Source organism: Neltuma alba, unplaced genomic scaffold (assembly GCF_004799145.2).
Source record: "Neltuma alba isolate B1F8T4 unplaced genomic scaffold, ASM479914v2 tig00012081_pilon, whole genome shotgun sequence".
NCBI classification, from domain to species: domain Eukaryota; kingdom Viridiplantae; phylum Streptophyta; class Magnoliopsida; order Fabales; family Fabaceae; genus Neltuma; species Neltuma alba.
In genome coordinates this window covers 902,606-922,412 of record NW_021636640.1, presented here as the reverse complement: position 1 = coordinate 922,412, position 19,807 = coordinate 902,606, and the positions used below count along the sequence as shown (strand labels likewise).

Below are 19,807 nucleotides of genomic sequence, written 5' to 3'. Positions count from 1 at the left end.
TAATTTTGTATAGAGAAAATATATGTTTTTTCTAGCATTGATAAAAATAAGTGTAGTGGCAATAAAAGACTTTAGGTGAAGGACTTGATGGAGATGTCCCAAGAATATTGCAAACTAGTGATTTCACGAAGAATAACAAAACCTTACTAAACCAAAATCATCTCCTTGCCCTATGGACCTTCAATGTCAGGTTATGGACTTTTTGAGTGTACTTTGTGTTTGATGATCAATAATCATGGACAAGCCGTATTGAGAATGAATATTGGATTAGAAGCCATTAATAGGGCCCAATGTTTAACTGATTGTGGAGCCAATTATTAGAACACCCCTTGATTTTGAGAATTAAAGATTTAGAACTTCCACATGTATTTAATTGTAGTGATAATTTTTCAGACTTTGAAGTACTCTACTACGTGTCGTTTTAGTTTAATTAATGAGTATTATTGGAACTGCTGCGGAAAATTTCCACGGATCTCTCCTCGATTGGAGGCTGATTTGAGCTAACAATTTGAAAAAGTAAGAGATCGTGCTATGAAATTTGTTGCTCTCAGTTAGGATTGAGTACTATCATCAATTGAAATCAGGAATCTCTCAGAAGTTTCAACCATGTATGTTCATTACCGGCGTTGACTGTTCAAAAGAAAAGGACAGCCATGATGCAGATATTGGGTTAGTCATACAATCATCATCATACTTCCTCCTATCCTAATTATAATATCCCATTTTATAATTTATAAATGAGATCTTATAATTAAGACAAGAGATAGTATTATGCCTTACACACATATAAAAAAGACAACTAGACATCTCTATTACTTACTTAATTGGTTTAATTAATATACGTTATATTCCTCTGGTCTCAAATATAAAGCTCATTTTATAATGTAACTTATACTACAAAATGGGTTTTATATTTAGAACCGGAAGATTATTATGATTAAATTATGTAGAATCCCCTGTATAACTTTATATCATATGTAAATTTCCCTAACTTCTGAAAGCAATGATTAAAGCCAAAAACCAAAACAAAAAATGATTCAAATAGCCCCTGCTGGTACAAAACCAAGTAACGGTTTAACGCATGTATGGAAGGACATTAAAAATTATAATCATTTTATAAGATTAAAGATCAAACTTGAATTTTAAACTTAGAACGAATCGCTTTAATTATAAATCATGAGCTGTATATTTTATCTCAGATTTTATGTAATAATAAATGCAAAAAAAATCCGAAAGCCATTCAATTTTTTAGTAGTTAGTTACTGATTAACCTCATGTCATTTAATGGATTTATTCCCGAAATAACAGAAATTGAATAAGCCCGCGAAAATGAGACAAACGAAGACATATGGGCCCATTTGCAAGGGATAAGATGGAAGGACCTTTCGTACTTTTTTTTTTAAAAGAAAATTCTCAAGCGTCGAAAATTGTTAGGACGATGAAGATGGTGACGTTCCTGCGAATCACTGTTCTTTTTCCTTTATTTAATTTGAATCCCATATATTTATTTTAAATTTCACATCAACAAAAAATATCATATCTAAGATGTGAAAAAAACCAAAAAGAATGAGAAATGAAGAAAGTGTCTTATTTTATTGGATTAATATCTTTTTTAGTTCTTAAAATTCAAAACTAATGGTTTTTGTTATTGAAATTTGATTACATTTTGGTCCATCTAAAAATTTTCTGTGCTTGAAAGCTTATTTGAAAAATCAAAACCACATAGCTTAAATTTTGTGATCAAAACAAAAACAAAGTCAAATTTTAATAATTTATATGATAGAGAGATGAGATATTTTTGTCGTATTTATAGGGTAGTGGGAGAAATCTATTATATAAATATATAATTTTATCTTTCATTTATTATTGTGTTAATTTTGTCTATATAAAATATAATATATCTTAAATAGGAATAAAATTAATTTTTTAGATTTTAAATAAAAATTAATAATGTTTAAGATTTTTCCGTAAAAGATGGTGAAAGTTATTTATAAATAAATAAGAATAATATACATGATAATTATAAGCATAGGTTGGCACTTGGCACCAAAAAGATTTGGTGACGCCTTTTGGGCTTCTCGTGAGGACATCCAAAGTCAACGTTCTGCAGTTTGATGCTAATAATTAATTGAAAATATCCACGAATTGCAGAGTTTAAGAGCTTTGCATGATTTAGTTAGTACGACTTAGGGTCAGGGATAAGTATTTGCATTTTACCTTAATGGTTAATTTTTCGTGCACATATATTTGTTATTATTTCCAGTTCTCGTTTGTAATATTTTATTACGAAGTAAATGCCCACACAATGCATGTGTCAATGGGTTAGAACCCAAGTACGCGTCTGTCGACATTCTAGTTATTATTAATTATAACAACTAAAAAAATGACAAAGAAATAATACAACATTTCGTAATGAATAATAATAATAATAATCACTAAAGCTAAACATTTTACTTATATGACACCTTCTTATGTTTTAGTGGGCATATATTTCTCCTTCATTAATGTCTCAAATTCAAGTATATTGAATAGCTTTTCTTCGCTTATCTAGGCTGAATTCTCCTGCGTAGCAATTGGCCTGTTCATGCTCTGGAAAAGGAATTTTTAATATTGCATAAATTATGAGATATGTAATACTTATTACATTTTTACAATTATTACCTAACAGTACATGCAACTTTTATATTATTTTTTGGCCTGACATGCAATTTTTTATTACTATATATTTATTTACAAGGCACTAGTAACATCTTCAATATTCTTCACATACGAGCGAGGTCGTCACAGAGGCAGAGATTGATGGGGAATATTATGAATTTATTTGCTTTTCAGAAACCTGCTGTGAGAAGGCAGCAGGATGAAAACTGCGCAAAGTATATGCATGCATGTGCCATTGATTAAAAAGGAACGAGTACATGTGGACCATCTCGGTGCAGCTCCTGACAGCTTTAAATAAATACGGCACTCACGCCAAAGAAGAAAAAGACACAATTTAAATTGACACTTTATTTTCTGATGAATATTTATATATAAAACATCATTTCTGAATTAAGACGGACGACGTGGAAACTTTAATTTGCTTCGCTTCTTCTTTCCTCAATTGTAAACTGCTTCCTTCCTTCCATTGCTTTCTTTATTCTGCTCAAACCTACAACGTAACATGAGCATTAATTATCAAGCGAAAAAAGTTAATACAGTTTATTTAATTTTGTCCTCCCTAGCTAATATAGTAAAGGTATCTGAAGAATTCGTATTATAATAAGTAAAAGACATGATGTGAAAATAGCAAACAAGTCGGCATGATATGGTTTTATTTTTAAAAAAATGACAGACTTCAAAATTTTGAAACCCTTTTTTAACTATGGAGTGCGTAGCTATCACGCTATCTAATATAATTACTAAATACGTTAAATGAGTTTTTCCACACAAATCAAGCCTTAAGATATTGGGAAAAAAAAGCTAATAATTAACAAATGAAAGAAAGGCGAAAGAAAGTTACAGTGAGATGCTAGCAATGGCCATGCAAACCACTAACTAATAGTGGTAAGGAGGGGGTGGCGAAGCATAGACATAGGGCTTGTGAGGAGGAGAATAAACAGGGGTTGGAGGAGGAGGAGAGGAGTACTTGTAAGGCTTCTTGGGTGGTGGTGGAGGAGATGAGTAGTGGTACGGAGCCTTGGGCGGTGGTGGAGAGTGGACTGGAGGCGGTGGAGACGGGTAATGGTAGGGATGCTTAGGGGGACTGTAAACTGGTGGCGGGGAGAGGAATAATGGTAGGGCTTCTTTGGAGGAGGAGGAGAAGGATAATGGTAAGGATGCTTAGGAGGAGAGTAAACTGGAGGTGGAGGAGAAGGATAGTGGTATGGAGGTGGTGGCGAAGGTAGTGATAAGGATGCTTAGGAGGAGAGTAAGTCGGTGGCGGAGGAGAGGCATAGTGATAAGGCTTCTTCGGGGGTGGTGGTGGTGATGGATAATGGTAGGGTTTCTTAGGGGGAGAGTAAGTTGGTGGTGGTGGAGAAGCATAATGATAAGGCTTCTTTGGAGGAGGTGGTGACGGATAATGGTAGGGTTTTTTAGGAGGAGAGTAAGTTGGTGGTGGCGGCGAAGGATAGTGGTAAGGTGGTGGAGGAGAGTAAGTCGGCGGTGGAGGTGAAGCATAGTGATAAGGCTTCTGGAGGTGGTGGCGGTGACGAGTAATGGTAGGGCTTCTTAGGGGGAGAATAAGTTGGTGGTGGTGGAGAGGATAATGATAAGGATGTTGGGAGGAGAGTAAGTCGGCGGCGGCGGGGAAGCATAATGATATGGCTTCTTCGGAGGAGTGGTGGTGACGGGTAGTGGTAGGGTTTCTTAGGGGGAGAGTGAGTTGGTGGCGGAGGAGAAGCATAATGATAGGGAGCTTGGGAGGCGGCGGCGAGAACACCGGAGGCGGAGGAGACGAGTAGTGGTAAGGAGGTGGAGGAGATGAGTAAACGTAGTCAGCAGAGATTTGAAAGGGCAAGCAAAAGAGACAGTAAAACCAGAACAAGGCTGAGAGAAGCCATTGGGAAACCCATTTTGGCCTTTCAAATGGGTCTGGTTTGTGGTTTTTAAGAGAACAAGAGCATCGCTTTATATAGCTTTTCTTTTTACCCACTCCAACCCCAATTCACTCAGGAATTAATTAATAATCATCTTGCTAATTAAATTCACTTTGAACAAGTAAAAAACCAGTAATAACTTGTTTCGAAGAATATACACATCATTGAGTTGGTTGGACCATTGCGATCCCAATGGCTGTTTCTTTTTTCAGATATAGTGGTGTGCAAGCTCAGCAGGCCACATAAAGCAGTTATCAATGTTGACCCTACTATTACTTTGCATACGAAGAATCGAAAATAAAGGACAAAAAATTTCAATTTTTTACTCATTTGGCTTTGGTATCATTTTAGCTAATAATTCAATATTCCTCCGCAAAGTCTTATTCTTCGATATCTAAACTGATTTGTATTCACATTGTGCTTTCTTCTATCCACCGAGGCTGGTTGCTATAACTTGGTCTGATTTTTGGGTATGATATTAGAAACTTGCAAGACTTTTCTTGTATAGCCTAATCTCTCTCTCTCTCTGTCTCGATATATATATATATATATTATATATATGCACACACCGACACCGTCAAGAAATAGTTTTCTTTTAGCATAATGAAGCCCTTCAGAATAAAGAGAGGACGATCTTGCAGTGGCATGAACTCGTTTTACTTTTTTCTTAACTTTCTCGAAGCACATATTAATGTTCTTTTAATTCCTGTTGCTCTAGCAGTTCTTTAGACATCTTAATAATAATTTACCCAATTAATAATGCAAAGATCTGGAGGATTAATGAAATTTATAAACAAGTAGGAAAACGGATTACAGATGCATGTGAATAAACCAGATGCCCACCGGCATCACCAGCCAGGAGATCTTTAATTAACTCATATAATATTGCAAATATTCAAATATGTTTCCTGCTTAAATTAATCACCAAGAATAGGTTTGCATCTGGGCCGGACAATATAATTTAATGAAAACTATTACTTTTCTTATCTGTAGAAGATTTTGATTAACGATATCCTCCTGGAGCTAGTTTACAGGATTGGAAATAATGGTTATTTATGCATAAAACATTCTTTTCACGAAAATCCTACTTGCTCTTCAAGTTAAATAAAGCACGAAGTAATATTATTTTGTTACGGAGTACGATTCAACATAACCAGCTAGCTAGCTAGCTAGCTATTAGCTATTTGATGACGACGTTTTTGTTATAAAATAATAAGCTGCTTAATTTTGACCAAGGCCTATTTTTTATAATATCCAAATTTTTAAACCGGATATAAATAGATAAATAATATGTCAAAGTGAGCCTGATTTAATAAATATAATAACAGCCGTAATTGTACTTCTCTTACAGTTAATCACATATGATTATTTTAAATGCAAAACTTTTTAACTAATTTTATTCCTTTGTCAAGCTGAACAGACGTTTTTAAAAAAAAAAAAGGCCAAAAAGCTTCACAATATCAAGTATCACACCTTAAAGATTCCTCCGAGGCAAATATATGTTTATACGAAGGAATGACCAGTCAATATAACGTATATATGTAAACAAAATTTCACTATTTCTATTAATTAATGTTCAGTTACTAGTAAAATTACTTTAAGAAATGCAAGAAGTTTGATATATTTTTTCAAATATGTGCTCATTCATAAAAAGAAAACGAATAGTCTTATGCACTGCTCGGGAGAGTTTTACAGTGAAGAAAAAGATCTACCGAACCCTCGGATTATCCCGAAGGAATACATTTAACCTAAGAGAAAAAGAATATACAAATGAGGTTCGGTGAAAAAAAGTAAAAATATGTAAAAATTTAAAACAGATCGGTATATGGAGCCAGGCTTCACCAGAGATTTTTGCCTTGATGGTAATTTGGTTTATTGTTGCTGTCGTTTTTTACCCTCTGGTCACTATAATAATTAATGACCCTGTGGTCTCCTCTGCTTGTGGGACACAATGGTCAGACCATCCTCTCACGTGCCTCTGATCATTCTTCTCTCAGCTTATAGGAGGAGTAGGTGATGACCAATCCAATCCTATCTCATCTTCTGTCTTCATTTCTCTAAACTGAAAACGACACCAACACACACACACACACACACACACACACACACACACACACACACACACACACAGACTTCAATTTTCTTTCCATTTGTATTAATTCAGGATAATAACTCTTCGAAATGCATAATTTAAATGAGATAAAACGAGTAAAAAAAGATTTCAATTACAAAGAGCTGTATCCAAGAAGAATGTGTGACGGATATACTATACATAATAACAAGAGAACTGGGTCTCCTATAATTCAAGCCCTTTATGGAGCCACTTTCACCAGGCTAGTCTAAAACTGAGGCTAATTAATAGGTATTAGATCTACCAATTAGTTGCTCGCTTCATGCAATGTGTATTAATTGCATGTTGCGTGAAATCTATGATGAAAGCCATGGTTGGCTCAATTATCTAAATTTAATGAACAAGCCCCTTTTATTAATAATTTTTAGTGTACGTCATCCTTGTCAACAACAGGCAGGCAGAATAATAGTTCTTATTTGTATTTATATAATACAAACATTAAAGACCATCGAGTAATCATAATTATATTGAAATTTAATTTATTAATACAAGAGAAGAAGGTAATATGTGTGTGTGTGTGTAAGAAAGAAAATCATGATTTGAAATCCGGAGGGTTGGTGGCATGAGCGTTCTGAATCATAGCTTGAATAAAAAAAAGAAGGGAATAGTAGCTAGACCCCACAAAAGGCCACGCATTTTAAGGTTTGAATTGGCTTTTACCAAATGAATTTTAAGAAAATGTCTCTGCAAATTAATTAAGTCGTCGATGACATTGGTGTACGAATAATGACCTATATTTGTATATAAGCAATTTGCGACAATCGATTCTACCGACTTCATTATTATATTATTGCCAACTTGTATTGGAATATACATTCATAATCCACATTTATTAAGTGGTCAATATAAAAAATAAAAATATATATTTATGTTGAACGATTAAAGGACCAAAAAACCGAGTCTTTTTTAAATAATTCTAATCAATAATTTGTACCTTATGATATGATTTTCTTGTTTGAATTACTTTGGTCTTCAGCTCTTGAGAATAATTGAAGAATGAATTTAAGATCTCTTACCCTAAATTCATTTGATTAACTATAATTTTGTCTCCGAAGTTAAATGAAAACTCATTTGTTCTATTTATGCATTGGTTAATAAAGAGGAAAATAATCATCGATTTACAATTGTATTCAATTATATGCATACAACAAATAAGAGAACGACAGAATAAAATGAGATTTATAAATATCATATTTCATATTTCCGCATGTGAAAAGAAGTACGAATATCTTCATAGCACGCTTTTATATTTATGTGTCCTGATGAGCATGAGAAGAATTTGAGAGATTAAAAAATGTGAAGTCAAGAGAGCTAGTTGAGAGATTTCAACAGTGAGATGGCTGTGGAAAGCAAAAAATACCTAAACTCCTACTACTTTACCCCAATCTATATGCTTTTTTTTAGAATAAGGAAAGGTCAATGTTCTGCTCTGCCCATCGTATATGCTCTCGTCTTGACCAAATTAGCAACTCCAAAGGACAGTTTGACTCACCTTTTTGAAGAAATTAAATTAATTTTCATTACAAAAATCCCACGGTTAGGTATACAAGAAAACAAGTTCGTTTTGATTGCTCATGTATAAGTTATATAAATTAATTTCCTTCTCACTCCAAACGATCCAATAAAACTGCCCCCGGCTGCCATCCACGCGTGCTCCTGATTAAAATCCTGCCTAATTTGCGCCAATCTTAACCGTCCGTGCTGAGAAAACTAAGCCGTCGGTTAGCCCCATAAATCTCTTGTACGGCTGGGTAGGGCGAACAGGTTTTCCATTGTGAGAGCCTAAGGCAAACAGTGCGAATGTGGACCGGCCCACTTTGAGCATGAGAGAATCTGGTTACTGTTCCAAATGTGCTGGAGGCTTGTTAATATCTCATTTTTATCCCAAAAGGCATGAGCACTGACATCCTTGGTTCATTTCAACATATATCACAGATGGATTTTATGAGGAGGACAGGTCTGAGGAGCTACAGAAGTGATTTCTGGTTTCTTTGCATTCCAAGGCTGTCGGTGCCAAGCATTATCAGTCTCTTCTGCCCAAGTGGTAAAAACATGGTTTTAAAAATAATTTTATAATAGATAAGTATGTGAGAATAGTTTGTTTATATTTTTAAATTAGGCTAAACACTCCAAATGGATCTTGGGAAAAAGTTAACTGTAAATAAATAAGATTAATTTACCTGTATCATCAAACACCGAACAAGATTTCTTTAAAATTTAAACATTTAGTTATCAATATATTTAACTAACATCACAACCAGATGCATCGTATACGTAGGACCACAATAATGTGTATTGTTCCTACTCTTAATCCGTTTCTCTGGTTGCATGAATTATAGGACAGTTCACAATATTAAGTGGCCATCACTAATTAGAATACTACCATTAGACAAAAGTCCAATGAATCTCGAACCCCAAAAAAAAAAGCGAAAAAGAAAGACTGGCAATTGCCACAGTTTTGTTCCTTTCTTTCCCATCAAATTCCGCTGCTTGGTTTCCACAGTGATATGTCCTACCATGTTGGGTGCAGACATAAGGAAATAGATTATCTTGTTTCGTAGCAAGAAAACGAATGTGATTGCAAATTAAATTGGACCGCTCAATTGAGGAAAATATCAAAGTCACAGTAGTGTCAAAAGGGCCCGCGCAACTCCTTCAACGAATCAGATGAACAGAGCATTATCCCATACTCTTCTGCTGCACATACATAGCGTGCTTCCAAATATATATATATATATTTATATATGCGCACGCACACACTTCATTTGCTTCTTAATCACACTACAAATTAGATTTTATATTGAGAATGAGAGATAGTACCGTTTATTACATATGTTGCATCATGGCTAATATTTTGGGTTCATTTACAATTTGAAATTCAGGTTTAACTTTCAGAAGCTGAACTACCGCAATTACGCGCACAGAAGTAAAGATATGCGGATTTTTTTCCTTTTGAAATGACACATAGGAAAAATTGATTGATGAAACCAGCAGTTATTAAATCTAAATTATTGTGGGTTTTGATCTCAATTAGATTTGATTCATGCCATTAATTTAAAGATGGGCCCACGATTTAAAAATCGCAATTCAATCTCATTAATTAATGAAGTGCCTATTACTACCTCCGATCCTAATGATAAGGTTTTATTTGTAGTCTACAAAAAAGTCTTATAAATATAATCAAAGGGAGGTAGTATTTTATTTGAAAAGCTATAACGATGAGAAAATTAAACTAAGGGTGGGTTTATGGGTTTTTGGTGAATAGTAGAAAGGAAAAATTATCAAGATGTTTCAAGAAAAAAATTTAATCATCAGAAAATTTCAATGACAAGTAATAAACCTGAATCTGTTATCATTTTTCACTCTAAAACTTGTCATTACTTATTTTACTTGTTAATAAATTTTAAAGCAATTAAATCTTATTCTTGATGTCTTAATAAAGTCTGGACATTTAAAGGGATCCACCGACTTTTCAGTCAACAGTGCATGCATGCAATGTCGTACCATTGATATTGAAGTAACAGAAGGCAGTACATATGGGGACCATATATATATAAAAGCACAACGTGCCTTACAGCTTACAATTTTCTAAATACACTACCCACTCCAACCAGAAAGAGACAGGGAAACTAGGTAAATTAACTCTTAACATATATAGCGTTATGTTCTCTTAAAGACAAAATGCGGGAAACTTTGCCTCCATTGTGTTGATCCTTCGTTTGTGGATTTTATGCTTCCTTCATTCCGTCGCTTTTTTTATTTCTCTCAATACATATTCTTCAAACCCTGCAAAGTTAAACATGAAAATTATAGCTCTGTTAGCTAGTCCATCCCATCTGTATATCGATCCCTCAATCATGTAATTAATTATTAATATAACTAATCATAATACCAAGAAGAATAATAATTAGCAAAAAAATGACTCAAAACAAATTAAGTTTAAAAGCATTTTTTTTCAATTCTTAATAATTCAGAAAAGGGCAAATTTTACATGAAACCTATTTTTGCTCTCTTACACAATGACGGCACCTAAAGAAATTTTTAATGAATAACTGATTAAAATTGTAAGCAAAACACATAAATTGAAGTTTTGAAATGTTTATTTTTATCATAAGCAATGGCTATCCCAGTGTCAGTATGTACGTTCATTACTACAATAGTAAGCTTGCAATCTCACTCATTTGTGAAGTGTGGCGTACATTGCGAAGTTTTGCCTAGTATGCTAAATTCAAAGGAAAAAAAAAGCTACTTTCTCTTATAAAGAGGAAGAGAAGCTTACATAAAGATTCTAGCTATGCAAAGACATTCTTTAGTTGTGGTAGGGAGGGGGTGGTGAAGCATAGACATAGGGCGTGTGAGGCGGCGGGACAGGTGTCTTAGGAGGATACCCTTTCATTGGCGGAGGAGGAGATGGATAATGGTAAGGAGCCTTTGGTGGTGCTGGGGAGCGGTGGTGGTGGTGGTAGTGATGGTGGTGGGGGGAAGGTGTCTTAGGTGGGTACCCACTCTTCTTAGGAGGTGGTGGAGGAGAGGGATAATGATAAGGAGCTTTTGGTGGAGGGTAGACTGGAGGTGACGGAGATGGGTAATGCTTGGGAGGAGGGTAGACTGGTGGTGACGGAGAAGGGTAATGCTTGGGAGGAGGGTAGACTGGTGGTGATGGAGTAGGATAACCACTCTTCTTAGGAGGTGGAGGAGGGGATGGATAATGGTAAGGAGCTTTTGGTGGAGAGTAGACTGGAGGTGATGGGGAAGGATAATGCTTTGGAGGAGAGTAGACTGGTCGCGAGGGAGAAGGGTGATGCTTGGGAGGAGAGTAGACTGGTCGCGAGGGAGAAGGGTGATGCTTGGGAGGAGAGTAGACGGGTCGCGAGGGAGAAGGGTGATGCTTGGGAGGAGAGTAGACGGGTCGCGAGGGAGAAGGGTAATGCTTGGGAGGAGAGTAGACCGGAGGCGATGGAGAAGGGTAACCCTTAGGAGGAGAGTAGACCGGAGGCGAGGGAGAAGGGTAATGCTTGGGAGGAGAGTAGACCGGAGGTGATGGAGAAGGGTAACCCTTAGGAGGAGAGTAGACCGGAGGAGATGGAGAAGGGTAACCCTTAGGAGGAGAGTAGACCGGAGGTGATGGAGAAGGGTAACCCCCCTTAGGAGGAGAGTAGACCGGAGGCGAGGGAGAAGGGTAATGCTTGGGAGGAGAGTAGACCGGAGGAGATGGAGAAGGGTAACCCCCCTTAGGAGGAGAGTAGACCGGAGGTGATGGAGAAGGTAACCCTTAGGAGGAGAGTAGACCGGAGGTGATGGAGAAGGGTAACCCCCCTTAGGAGGAGAGTAGACCGGAGGCGAGGGAGAAGGGTAATGCTTGGGAGGAGAGTAGACCGGAGGAGATGGAGAAGGGTAACCCTTAGGAGGAGAGTAGACCGGAGGAGATGGAGAAGGGTAACCCCCCTTAGGAGGAGAGTAGACCGGAGGTGATGGAGAAGGGTAGCCCTTAGGAGGAGAGTAGACCGGAGGAGATGGGGAAGGACCCTTGGGAGGAGAGTAAGACGGAGGTGATGGGGAAGGACCCTTGGGAGGAGTGTAAGTCGGAGGAGATGGGGAAGGACCCTTGGGAGGAGTGTAAGACGGAGGTGATGGGGAAGGACCCTTGGGAGGAGTGTAAGACGGAGGAGATGGGGAAGGACCCTTGGGAGGGGAGTAAGAAGGAGGAGATGGGGAAGGACTCTTGGGAGGGGTGTAAGCCGGAGGTGATGGGGAAGGACCCTTGGGAGGGGTGTAAGACGGAGGTGATGGGGAAGGATGCTTGGGAGGAGAGTAAGAAGGAGGAGATGGGGAAGGACCCTTGGGAGGAGAGTAAGACGGAGGAGATGGGGAAGGACCCTTGGGAGGAGAGTAAATCGGAGGAGATGGGGAAGGAGGTGAGTAAATCGGTGATGGTGGGGATGGAGAATGGTAGGGAGGAGACACCGGAGGATATTTCTTGGGAGGTGGAGGAGAAGAGTACATGTAGTGATCAGCACAAATTTGAGAAGGGAAGGTAAGAGAAAGTAAAGTCAATACAAGGGTGAGAGAGGCCATTAGGGACCCCATTGTGTTAAGTTGTTATGGGCTGTGATCTATGGAGCAAGAGCTTCCCTTCTTATAGCTTCTTTGTTTACCCTTTTCACCCCACAAAAATTCACTAGTAAAAGTTATTACCTTGTCTTGATCAATGTCCTTACATTATTGAATAATGAACATCGATTTTTTTTTTTTCATATGAAAGAGCAGTCATTGATTGATTTGTTGGGACATTGGGATCCAAAGTGGGGTTGGAAACGCGGATTTATATTTTGAAAAGAAGGTGCAAGCAAAGCTGGGAATAAATTATAATATCTCTGTTTACTTTGTAGAAGGAAAAAACAAGACAATATTTTAATTTTTTAAGTCTTTTGATTTTGGAATTGAAATATTCAAGCACAAAAGCCTTCTTTGTTACATTAAATGGTTAATTTTTATTTTTGTCGTTTCTTCAATAGATCTCTCTCGTAAATGAACAAAAGCCTGCATGATTTAAAATTATTAGTTTTTTTTTATCATTATTATGGCCATAGTAACTAGTAAGGACTAAGGAGGAGGACCGGGAGGAAGAAGCAACATTGTCATGCAACTGTCGGTGATTTTTTTCCCTTAGATAATTAACAAAGAAGAACTGTACGGAATCTATGGACAAGGTGAATTAAGGGGAAGCTAATTAAGCATGATTAATGTAATAAGCTTTGCACCGGGGAGATCTTATCAATTTAGAATATGATAATATTATATATATATATTATATAATAAAGCATTATGTTCTTGAATCATGATGCTCCATAATATAATGAATCAGTTTTTAAACAGATCATTTAAAATATGCGGGGTAACTTTGTTGTCTGAACAATCATATACATGTTGGGTCCTATATTTTACATAACGTAATTCCCGGCAGAAGATTTGGAAATCGAATTTCCTCATAACTTTAGTTAACAGAATGATGATAATTTAAATACATATCACTTAATCACTCTATTCATCAAAATCTATTTGGTTTTCCAGACATAATAAACACATTAAGTTAATGATGCACACAAAATCTATATATATTTGGGCCAGCTACAAAATCTATAATATAATATAATTTTAAAAACATTATTTATAAACTATAAACAGTAAATACTATGCCTCCGGTCCTGAATGTAAGACCCTTATACACACTAGTATAATGGTCTTACATTTAGGATCGGAGGAGTATAATATATTAAATTTAGTGCAAAATAGGTGCCATAATCTAGTTTTCACATAAGCTATTGCTATATAGACAATTGATAAGTTGACAATCAATAGCAATTAGCTTCACCACAAAGGAAAAAAAAATTCATTTGCTTTTTGCTATTTAATGTCATAAAAAATTTTTTTGGTGAAGGCTTAGGGACGATCAATTTCCACGAAATCAAGCTTTTCGTTAAAACTTTTGTAGTTGTCATTAAAATCCAAACTTTGAACAGCAAGTTTGTTGTTTCAGGCCGAAAAAGCTAGTTTGTGACAAAGTATGACTCCACATGTACAAACTAGGTGATGGCTAGAAAAAGAGAAAACAATTTCCTAGCCATTATTTTTTAAAATTGAAGTTATTATTATTTGTACGAAATAACGATTTTGATGATAAATGCTCATTAGTCGGTGGTTCAATCAAATAATGATATTTTTGATACCACTAACTCTCACGTGCCATCTCTAACAGTATTCTTCGTTATAACTTGTGGCAGGTGTCGGTGATGAAAATATGTTTTGAGAGACTAAAATATTTCTGCAAAAATAAAAAAATTTAAAACATATAGTTTTTAAAAAATTATACTAATTTTAAAAAGTGATATATAATTATTTTAAAGTTTAAAACTAGTATCATTTGATGTGATTTAATTAGTATTAGTTTTTGAAGCCATTACGAAAGCTACATTAAAGTTTCTATTTATCTATATATTGTAATCATACTTTCTTAAATTCAGTATCAACTTTGCCGAAAAACCGTTTTTTTTTTAAATTACACTTGCTTTCAATTATTGATGTGATTTGAAAACCGGTGGGGTCGTATTAGTTAGCATGCGCATTTTGAAATACGATAAATGGCATCAATCAAAGTGTCTTATAAGAATGCTGTAGAATCTGCACAATAAAGTTTTGAATTCTATTTTACACATCCAATGTCTATATATAACTAATTGACCAATTGTGAAATGATGATCAAACAAATTAAATTAAGAAAAAAATTAATCTTCTCCATAGTTTTTCCATGATTACAACTCAATTTTCATATTATGATTCAGTATAGCTCAGTTTTTATAGTTTTGATTTAATTATAATATAATATTTAAACTTTGACTTACTGTAACTCAATCCCTATAGATTTAATTATGTTATAATTTAAAAAATAAAATCATATCTAATAAAAGTATGGACTAAATTATAAAATGTTTAAAATTATATGGACTAAGTTGTAGGAAGTTAAAAGTTTAAAACCATAAGAACAAAAGATAAAAAAAAAAAAAACTAATTAATCATGATGAATATCAACAAGCTAATTACGCCATATAGTATATTATATGGTCCTTTGAGTTAGATAAGTGCTCGACCATCTAGAGTACAAAAAGCATCATAGGACTCAATTTCACGAGCGCCTTTTTACTATTTTGCCAGCCTGTAATTCATTATATATTTACAACATACCTTTTTAACCTGGTCCACATGAAAATTAGAGGACACTTCATCACATGTCCTTTTCCTTTTAATTTATTGATTATAATGAGAAACTTTTTTTATTTAAATTTATATTCAGTATAATGATGCGAACAAATACAAAATTTGACTATATGATAACAACTCTTTTCTACAATTCAACATGTCGGTATCTAACATTATGATCTAATTTGAATGGCTTATGCTGTTTTCCTGCTCTAGTTATAATATTTTAAATAGATCTCAAAAGATAAGAGTTAAATTACCATGCTTTTTTTTTTTAACTATCTAGTTATAATCTTTTAATATTTCAAGAGAATAACGAAATTATAATATTGAATACTAGAAGTGAAAATAGTGTTTTTCTGTATGGAATATTTTAGTGGACAATAGGCCATGCGTTAAGTAGTTTAAGAATCAAAATCACATCTGGGATTATAGTGGATATTAAAATAATTAATAAGGCCATCGTTAAATGACAATGTCACTTTTGTCTGTCAAATCATTGCAATCCGCCAAGGCCCATAGTTCTTTAGGATAATTGTAATCAATTAATGACCCATTAGCGAATTTCATTATTTATTATGTAAGTTAAGTAAGGGATCAATTCTTTATTTACTCATCAAAAATAATAATTAGCGAACAATTTTGTAAAATTAATTTTCTGTGAAAGCAGCACACATTTTTTGGATTTCGGATCTCTACGGGATGATACCTTGTAATTATGAGAATCATAAAATAGCATTCCTCCCTCTCTTTTTTTCACTCACACATGTATAGTGAGAGATTATATTATGAGCATCATATCCGGATGTCTCACAAGGATTGTGTAATTTACAAGTTAAGGGGATTCTCCTTCCATTAAGTTAATCTTTTAGTATTAGACTCACTTTTTAAATTTGAATTCGTAACAAAATTACTTTCATCAGCTGGGAAACTAATGTTCACCAAAATAATTACTCATATCAGCTCTTAAAAATGTGCATTGTTATGAGACATGTATTGTTAACAATTTGAGACATCAACATGAGAAAAAAACAAACATCGCCTTATTAGTAAGTCAAATAAAAAAGAATTTAATCACCTCAATGTTAAATATGTAGCTGAGCTGAGAGGAGATTATACTAACTTATCCAGTAGTCTCAAATCTAAGGCTTAAAAAAAAAACTTTTATTGTCAAAAGAATCAAAGAATCGGATAGGGATGGTACTACACATTTCATGATGATGATCATGTGAGGGAGAGGAAGGAGGGGAAAAGCGAAAGAGCTGAGTGCCGACACAGAGAAAGGGCCGGGGAGAGGGAGTGAAGATTCTAGGGGAGACCAGAACCTAACATGATCGATATAAGAAGATGGACGGCTATAATCTCATCAATCACAAATTACATGAAATTTCTCCTTAAAAAAATAATTTGAAAATTTGAAAATTTATATTTTTTTGGTCATTATTTAAATACTAAAAGACTTCATTGACGCGTACTCATAGATGTGTTCAATTAAGACGAGAATTACGTATAGGTCCAATCACAAAGCATAGTTTGGTCCCTTTTCTTCTGAAACAAAATGAATGTTTACTGTTTTACTTTCACTTTTTCGTTTTCGATTTCAAAACTATCAATTTTCAATGTCTTTTTTAATTGAGTGTTGCCTTTAGTCCTTTACTAGCCATATCATTTTCTTAATTTATTCTTTTTAAAGAAAAATTACGTGGGTCTTCATGTACTATGAGTCATCCAATTCACAATTTATAAACAACATCATGATCTGATATTAATTTTCTATTTTACATTAATTATATTAACTAAATTGATTGTATCGATTTTTTCAGAATTATATGGATTATATTAATAATTTGAATGCTCATCAATCCTCATGCAATTAATTGATACTCTTGTGATCCACATATATATATATAAATATAAAATAAATCACGCGATTCAATTATAAAGATAAACTAACTCGTTGATTTTTTTTTTTACCAGACCTGTTGATCTTCAAATCCGTAGCAATGAAAAAAAAAACATCTACTTGCATACATGACTTATTTTCGGAGTATTTGCAATTTTTATTTTTTAAAAAATATTAATTATTTATTATTATTATCTCCTGTCCTAATTATAAAATCTTGTTTGTAATTTATAAATAAAATCTTATAATTAGGATTCAGAGAGTATTATGATGATATTCGTTAGGTTGGATCAGATCGTACAAGGCCGAATTTGACTTTGGAGCCTAATTTTGAAGTATCTGTTCCATAATTGGGACATCTGAATAACCAAATAAAGCCATCGAACCAAAGGCTACCTTGTCTTTATCTGAGAAATTATTTTAGTTAAAGGAATACACAATGTTTTCATTTATAATAAAAAATCTAGTCAATTTTTAATGATTTTTCCCAAATAACAAAACCATCTTTTATTATTGTAATTTGAAAATCAAATAAAATGAACTTATATTTGGTCCATCAACGTCTTTGAGATAAAATTCCATATTATTGATCAATTGTGTCGATAATTAATTCTATATCCTTTTTTTAATTTAACTAACTTTTCCATGTAACCAATCTGGCTACAATGAAGTAATTAGACTATTCACTCATTAAAAATTACTGCATAATATCTTTTTCCTTATTTTTTATTAGCGATATTAAAATTATTTTTAAGGTGATTGGGATACTACCTGAATCCTTAATATAAGAGCTAGTTAATTAATTTTAGTAAATTAAAAAATTAATTAAATTAATTATTTGTAATAAATATGTATTATTTTTTCTAAAATATCCTTGCTAATCATTATTAGTTAGAACTACTATTTGATAAAATATTTAACATGTGCAACTATTAGAATAACTAGTTTGGAAAAAAAAAAAGATAAATAGAATAAACAAAGTGAATTGAGATCTTATATTTAAAATTAAATTAAATGTTAAATTAGCTCTTATACTTCTTCAGTCCTTAATGTAAGACTTAGTTAACTAATATGATTAGATTAGGAAAGTTAGGTAAGTTAATTAATTGTGGTAAATATGACATAGTTTTTCTAAAACATCATAATCATCTTCCTTAGTATGTTTTCTCCCTCTCATACTTGATTATGATTGAAAGAGTATCAATAAAAATAACTTTAAAAAATTGATAAATATAAGAAATAAGACTTACATTTAGAATTAAAATTAACTTAACAATTAAATTTTATATTAAAAATAAGAAGAGTATTGAGGATGGAAGGTAGTATTTCACAAATTAAAGCAGAAACACTTGGAAAGTCAGTATTGGTTTGCATCCAGCAATTATCAATACCGTGATTAGAGGGTGTCTCCACCATGTTCTCATAGCCGACAAGTTTCTGCTCCTTCTTGTTTTTTTAACTGTACTTTATATATAAATATGTATAAATAATAAGTGGAATATGGTTGTCATGGTGTTTCAAAACTTTGGGCAAAAATATCAGTGCTTTTAATTTGTATGTTTCCACAATTATTAATTGACAATATCCCTCGCTTTCTTCAATTACAGTGGAGCATAAAAATGCTTTATCTGTTGTTCACACTTGGCTCTTCCACACCTACTTTTTAGACTTGCTCCTCCTCCTCCTCTCTTCATCACTGTTTCATATTCCTCCAACAAGGACTCAATTCTTAAATTTGAAGGTAATGAATATATATATATATATATATATTTAGGGAGAGAGAGAGACACACACACACTGCCGACAACAAATTGTTATTTTTATACTATTAAAAACAAAAGGGCGGGGATAAATATCTCTCTCATTGGGAAAACGAATCTCATGCAGTGTGTGTGTTTTTTTTTAATTTCAAAAGGATGATTGATATGATAGTAAATAGTAATAAGAAGAACAAAATTCAATGATTAACTTTAATCCAATTCAAATTTGATCAAAATCAATGTCATCATTACATCTACAGCATATCTCATTTTAAGTTTAGTTTTATATGAATAACAGGATTAAGTATTTATAAGTCATGAATTATTCGACTGTTATTAAGCTCCATGCGACTTTGTTTTTACTCATTCTTTTGTTTATATGCATTTTCAATAGGGTTTAAATCACTACAAAAAAATAGACTTTAGGCGACGACTTTCGGCGGCGACAAAAAAAGTCGCCGCTGAAAATCCACTTTCGGCGGCGACACCAAAAAGTCGCCGCTGAAACCAAGACTTTCAGCGGCGACAAAAGTGTCGCCGTCGAAAGTGGACTTTCAGCGGCGACTAGAAAAGTCGCCGCTGAAAGTTCGCCATTGAAACCAAGACTTTCAGCGGCGACCAAAGTGTCGCCGCTGAAAGTGGACCTTCAGCGGTGACTTTTTTTGTCGCCGCCAAAAGTGGA

At 34.1% G+C, this 19,807-nt stretch overlaps 2 protein-coding genes across 2 annotated transcripts; both read right to left on the bottom strand.

Annotated features, from left to right (window-relative positions):
* Positions 1-2,800: 2,800 nt before the first annotated feature.
* On the bottom strand, positions 2,801-4,566 carry LOC114721965 (extensin). The gene is made up of 2 exons (XM_028907859.1): positions 3,500-4,566; positions 2,801-3,148 (listed from the first exon to the last, which is right to left on the bottom strand). The coding sequence occupies exon 1, from the start codon at positions 4,382-4,384 to the stop codon at positions 3,734-3,736; it is 651 nt and encodes a 216-aa protein (XP_028763692.1). The 5' UTR covers positions 4,385-4,566; the 3' UTR covers positions 2,801-3,148; positions 3,500-3,733.
* Positions 4,567-10,195: 5,629 nt separating this feature from the next.
* Positions 10,196-12,795, bottom strand: LOC114722026 (extensin-1-like). Its single transcript, XM_028907931.1, has 3 exons — positions 12,021-12,795; positions 10,988-11,979; positions 10,196-10,494 (listed from the first exon to the last, which is right to left on the bottom strand). Exons 1-2 carry the CDS (start codon positions 12,793-12,795, stop codon positions 11,018-11,020), a joined length of 1,737 nt encoding a protein of 578 aa, XP_028763764.1. The 3' UTR covers positions 10,196-10,494; positions 10,988-11,017.
* Positions 12,796-19,807: the final 7,012 nt, after the last annotated feature.

Bases quoted from the DNA above. Each gene is read 5' to 3' on its own strand.
- LOC114721965 (XM_028907859.1), bottom strand. From the start codon at position 4,384: ATGCTTCTCCTCCGCCACCAACTCACTCTCCCCCTAAGAAACCCTACC.
- LOC114722026 (XM_028907931.1), bottom strand. From the start codon at position 12,795: ATGGGGTCCCTAATGGCCTCTCTCACCCTTGTATTGACTTTACTTTCT. The intron at 11,980-12,020 runs GTTACCCTTCTC...TCTCCTCCTAAG, and splicing joins CTACTCTCCTCCTAAGGGGG to GGTTACCTTCTCCATCACCT.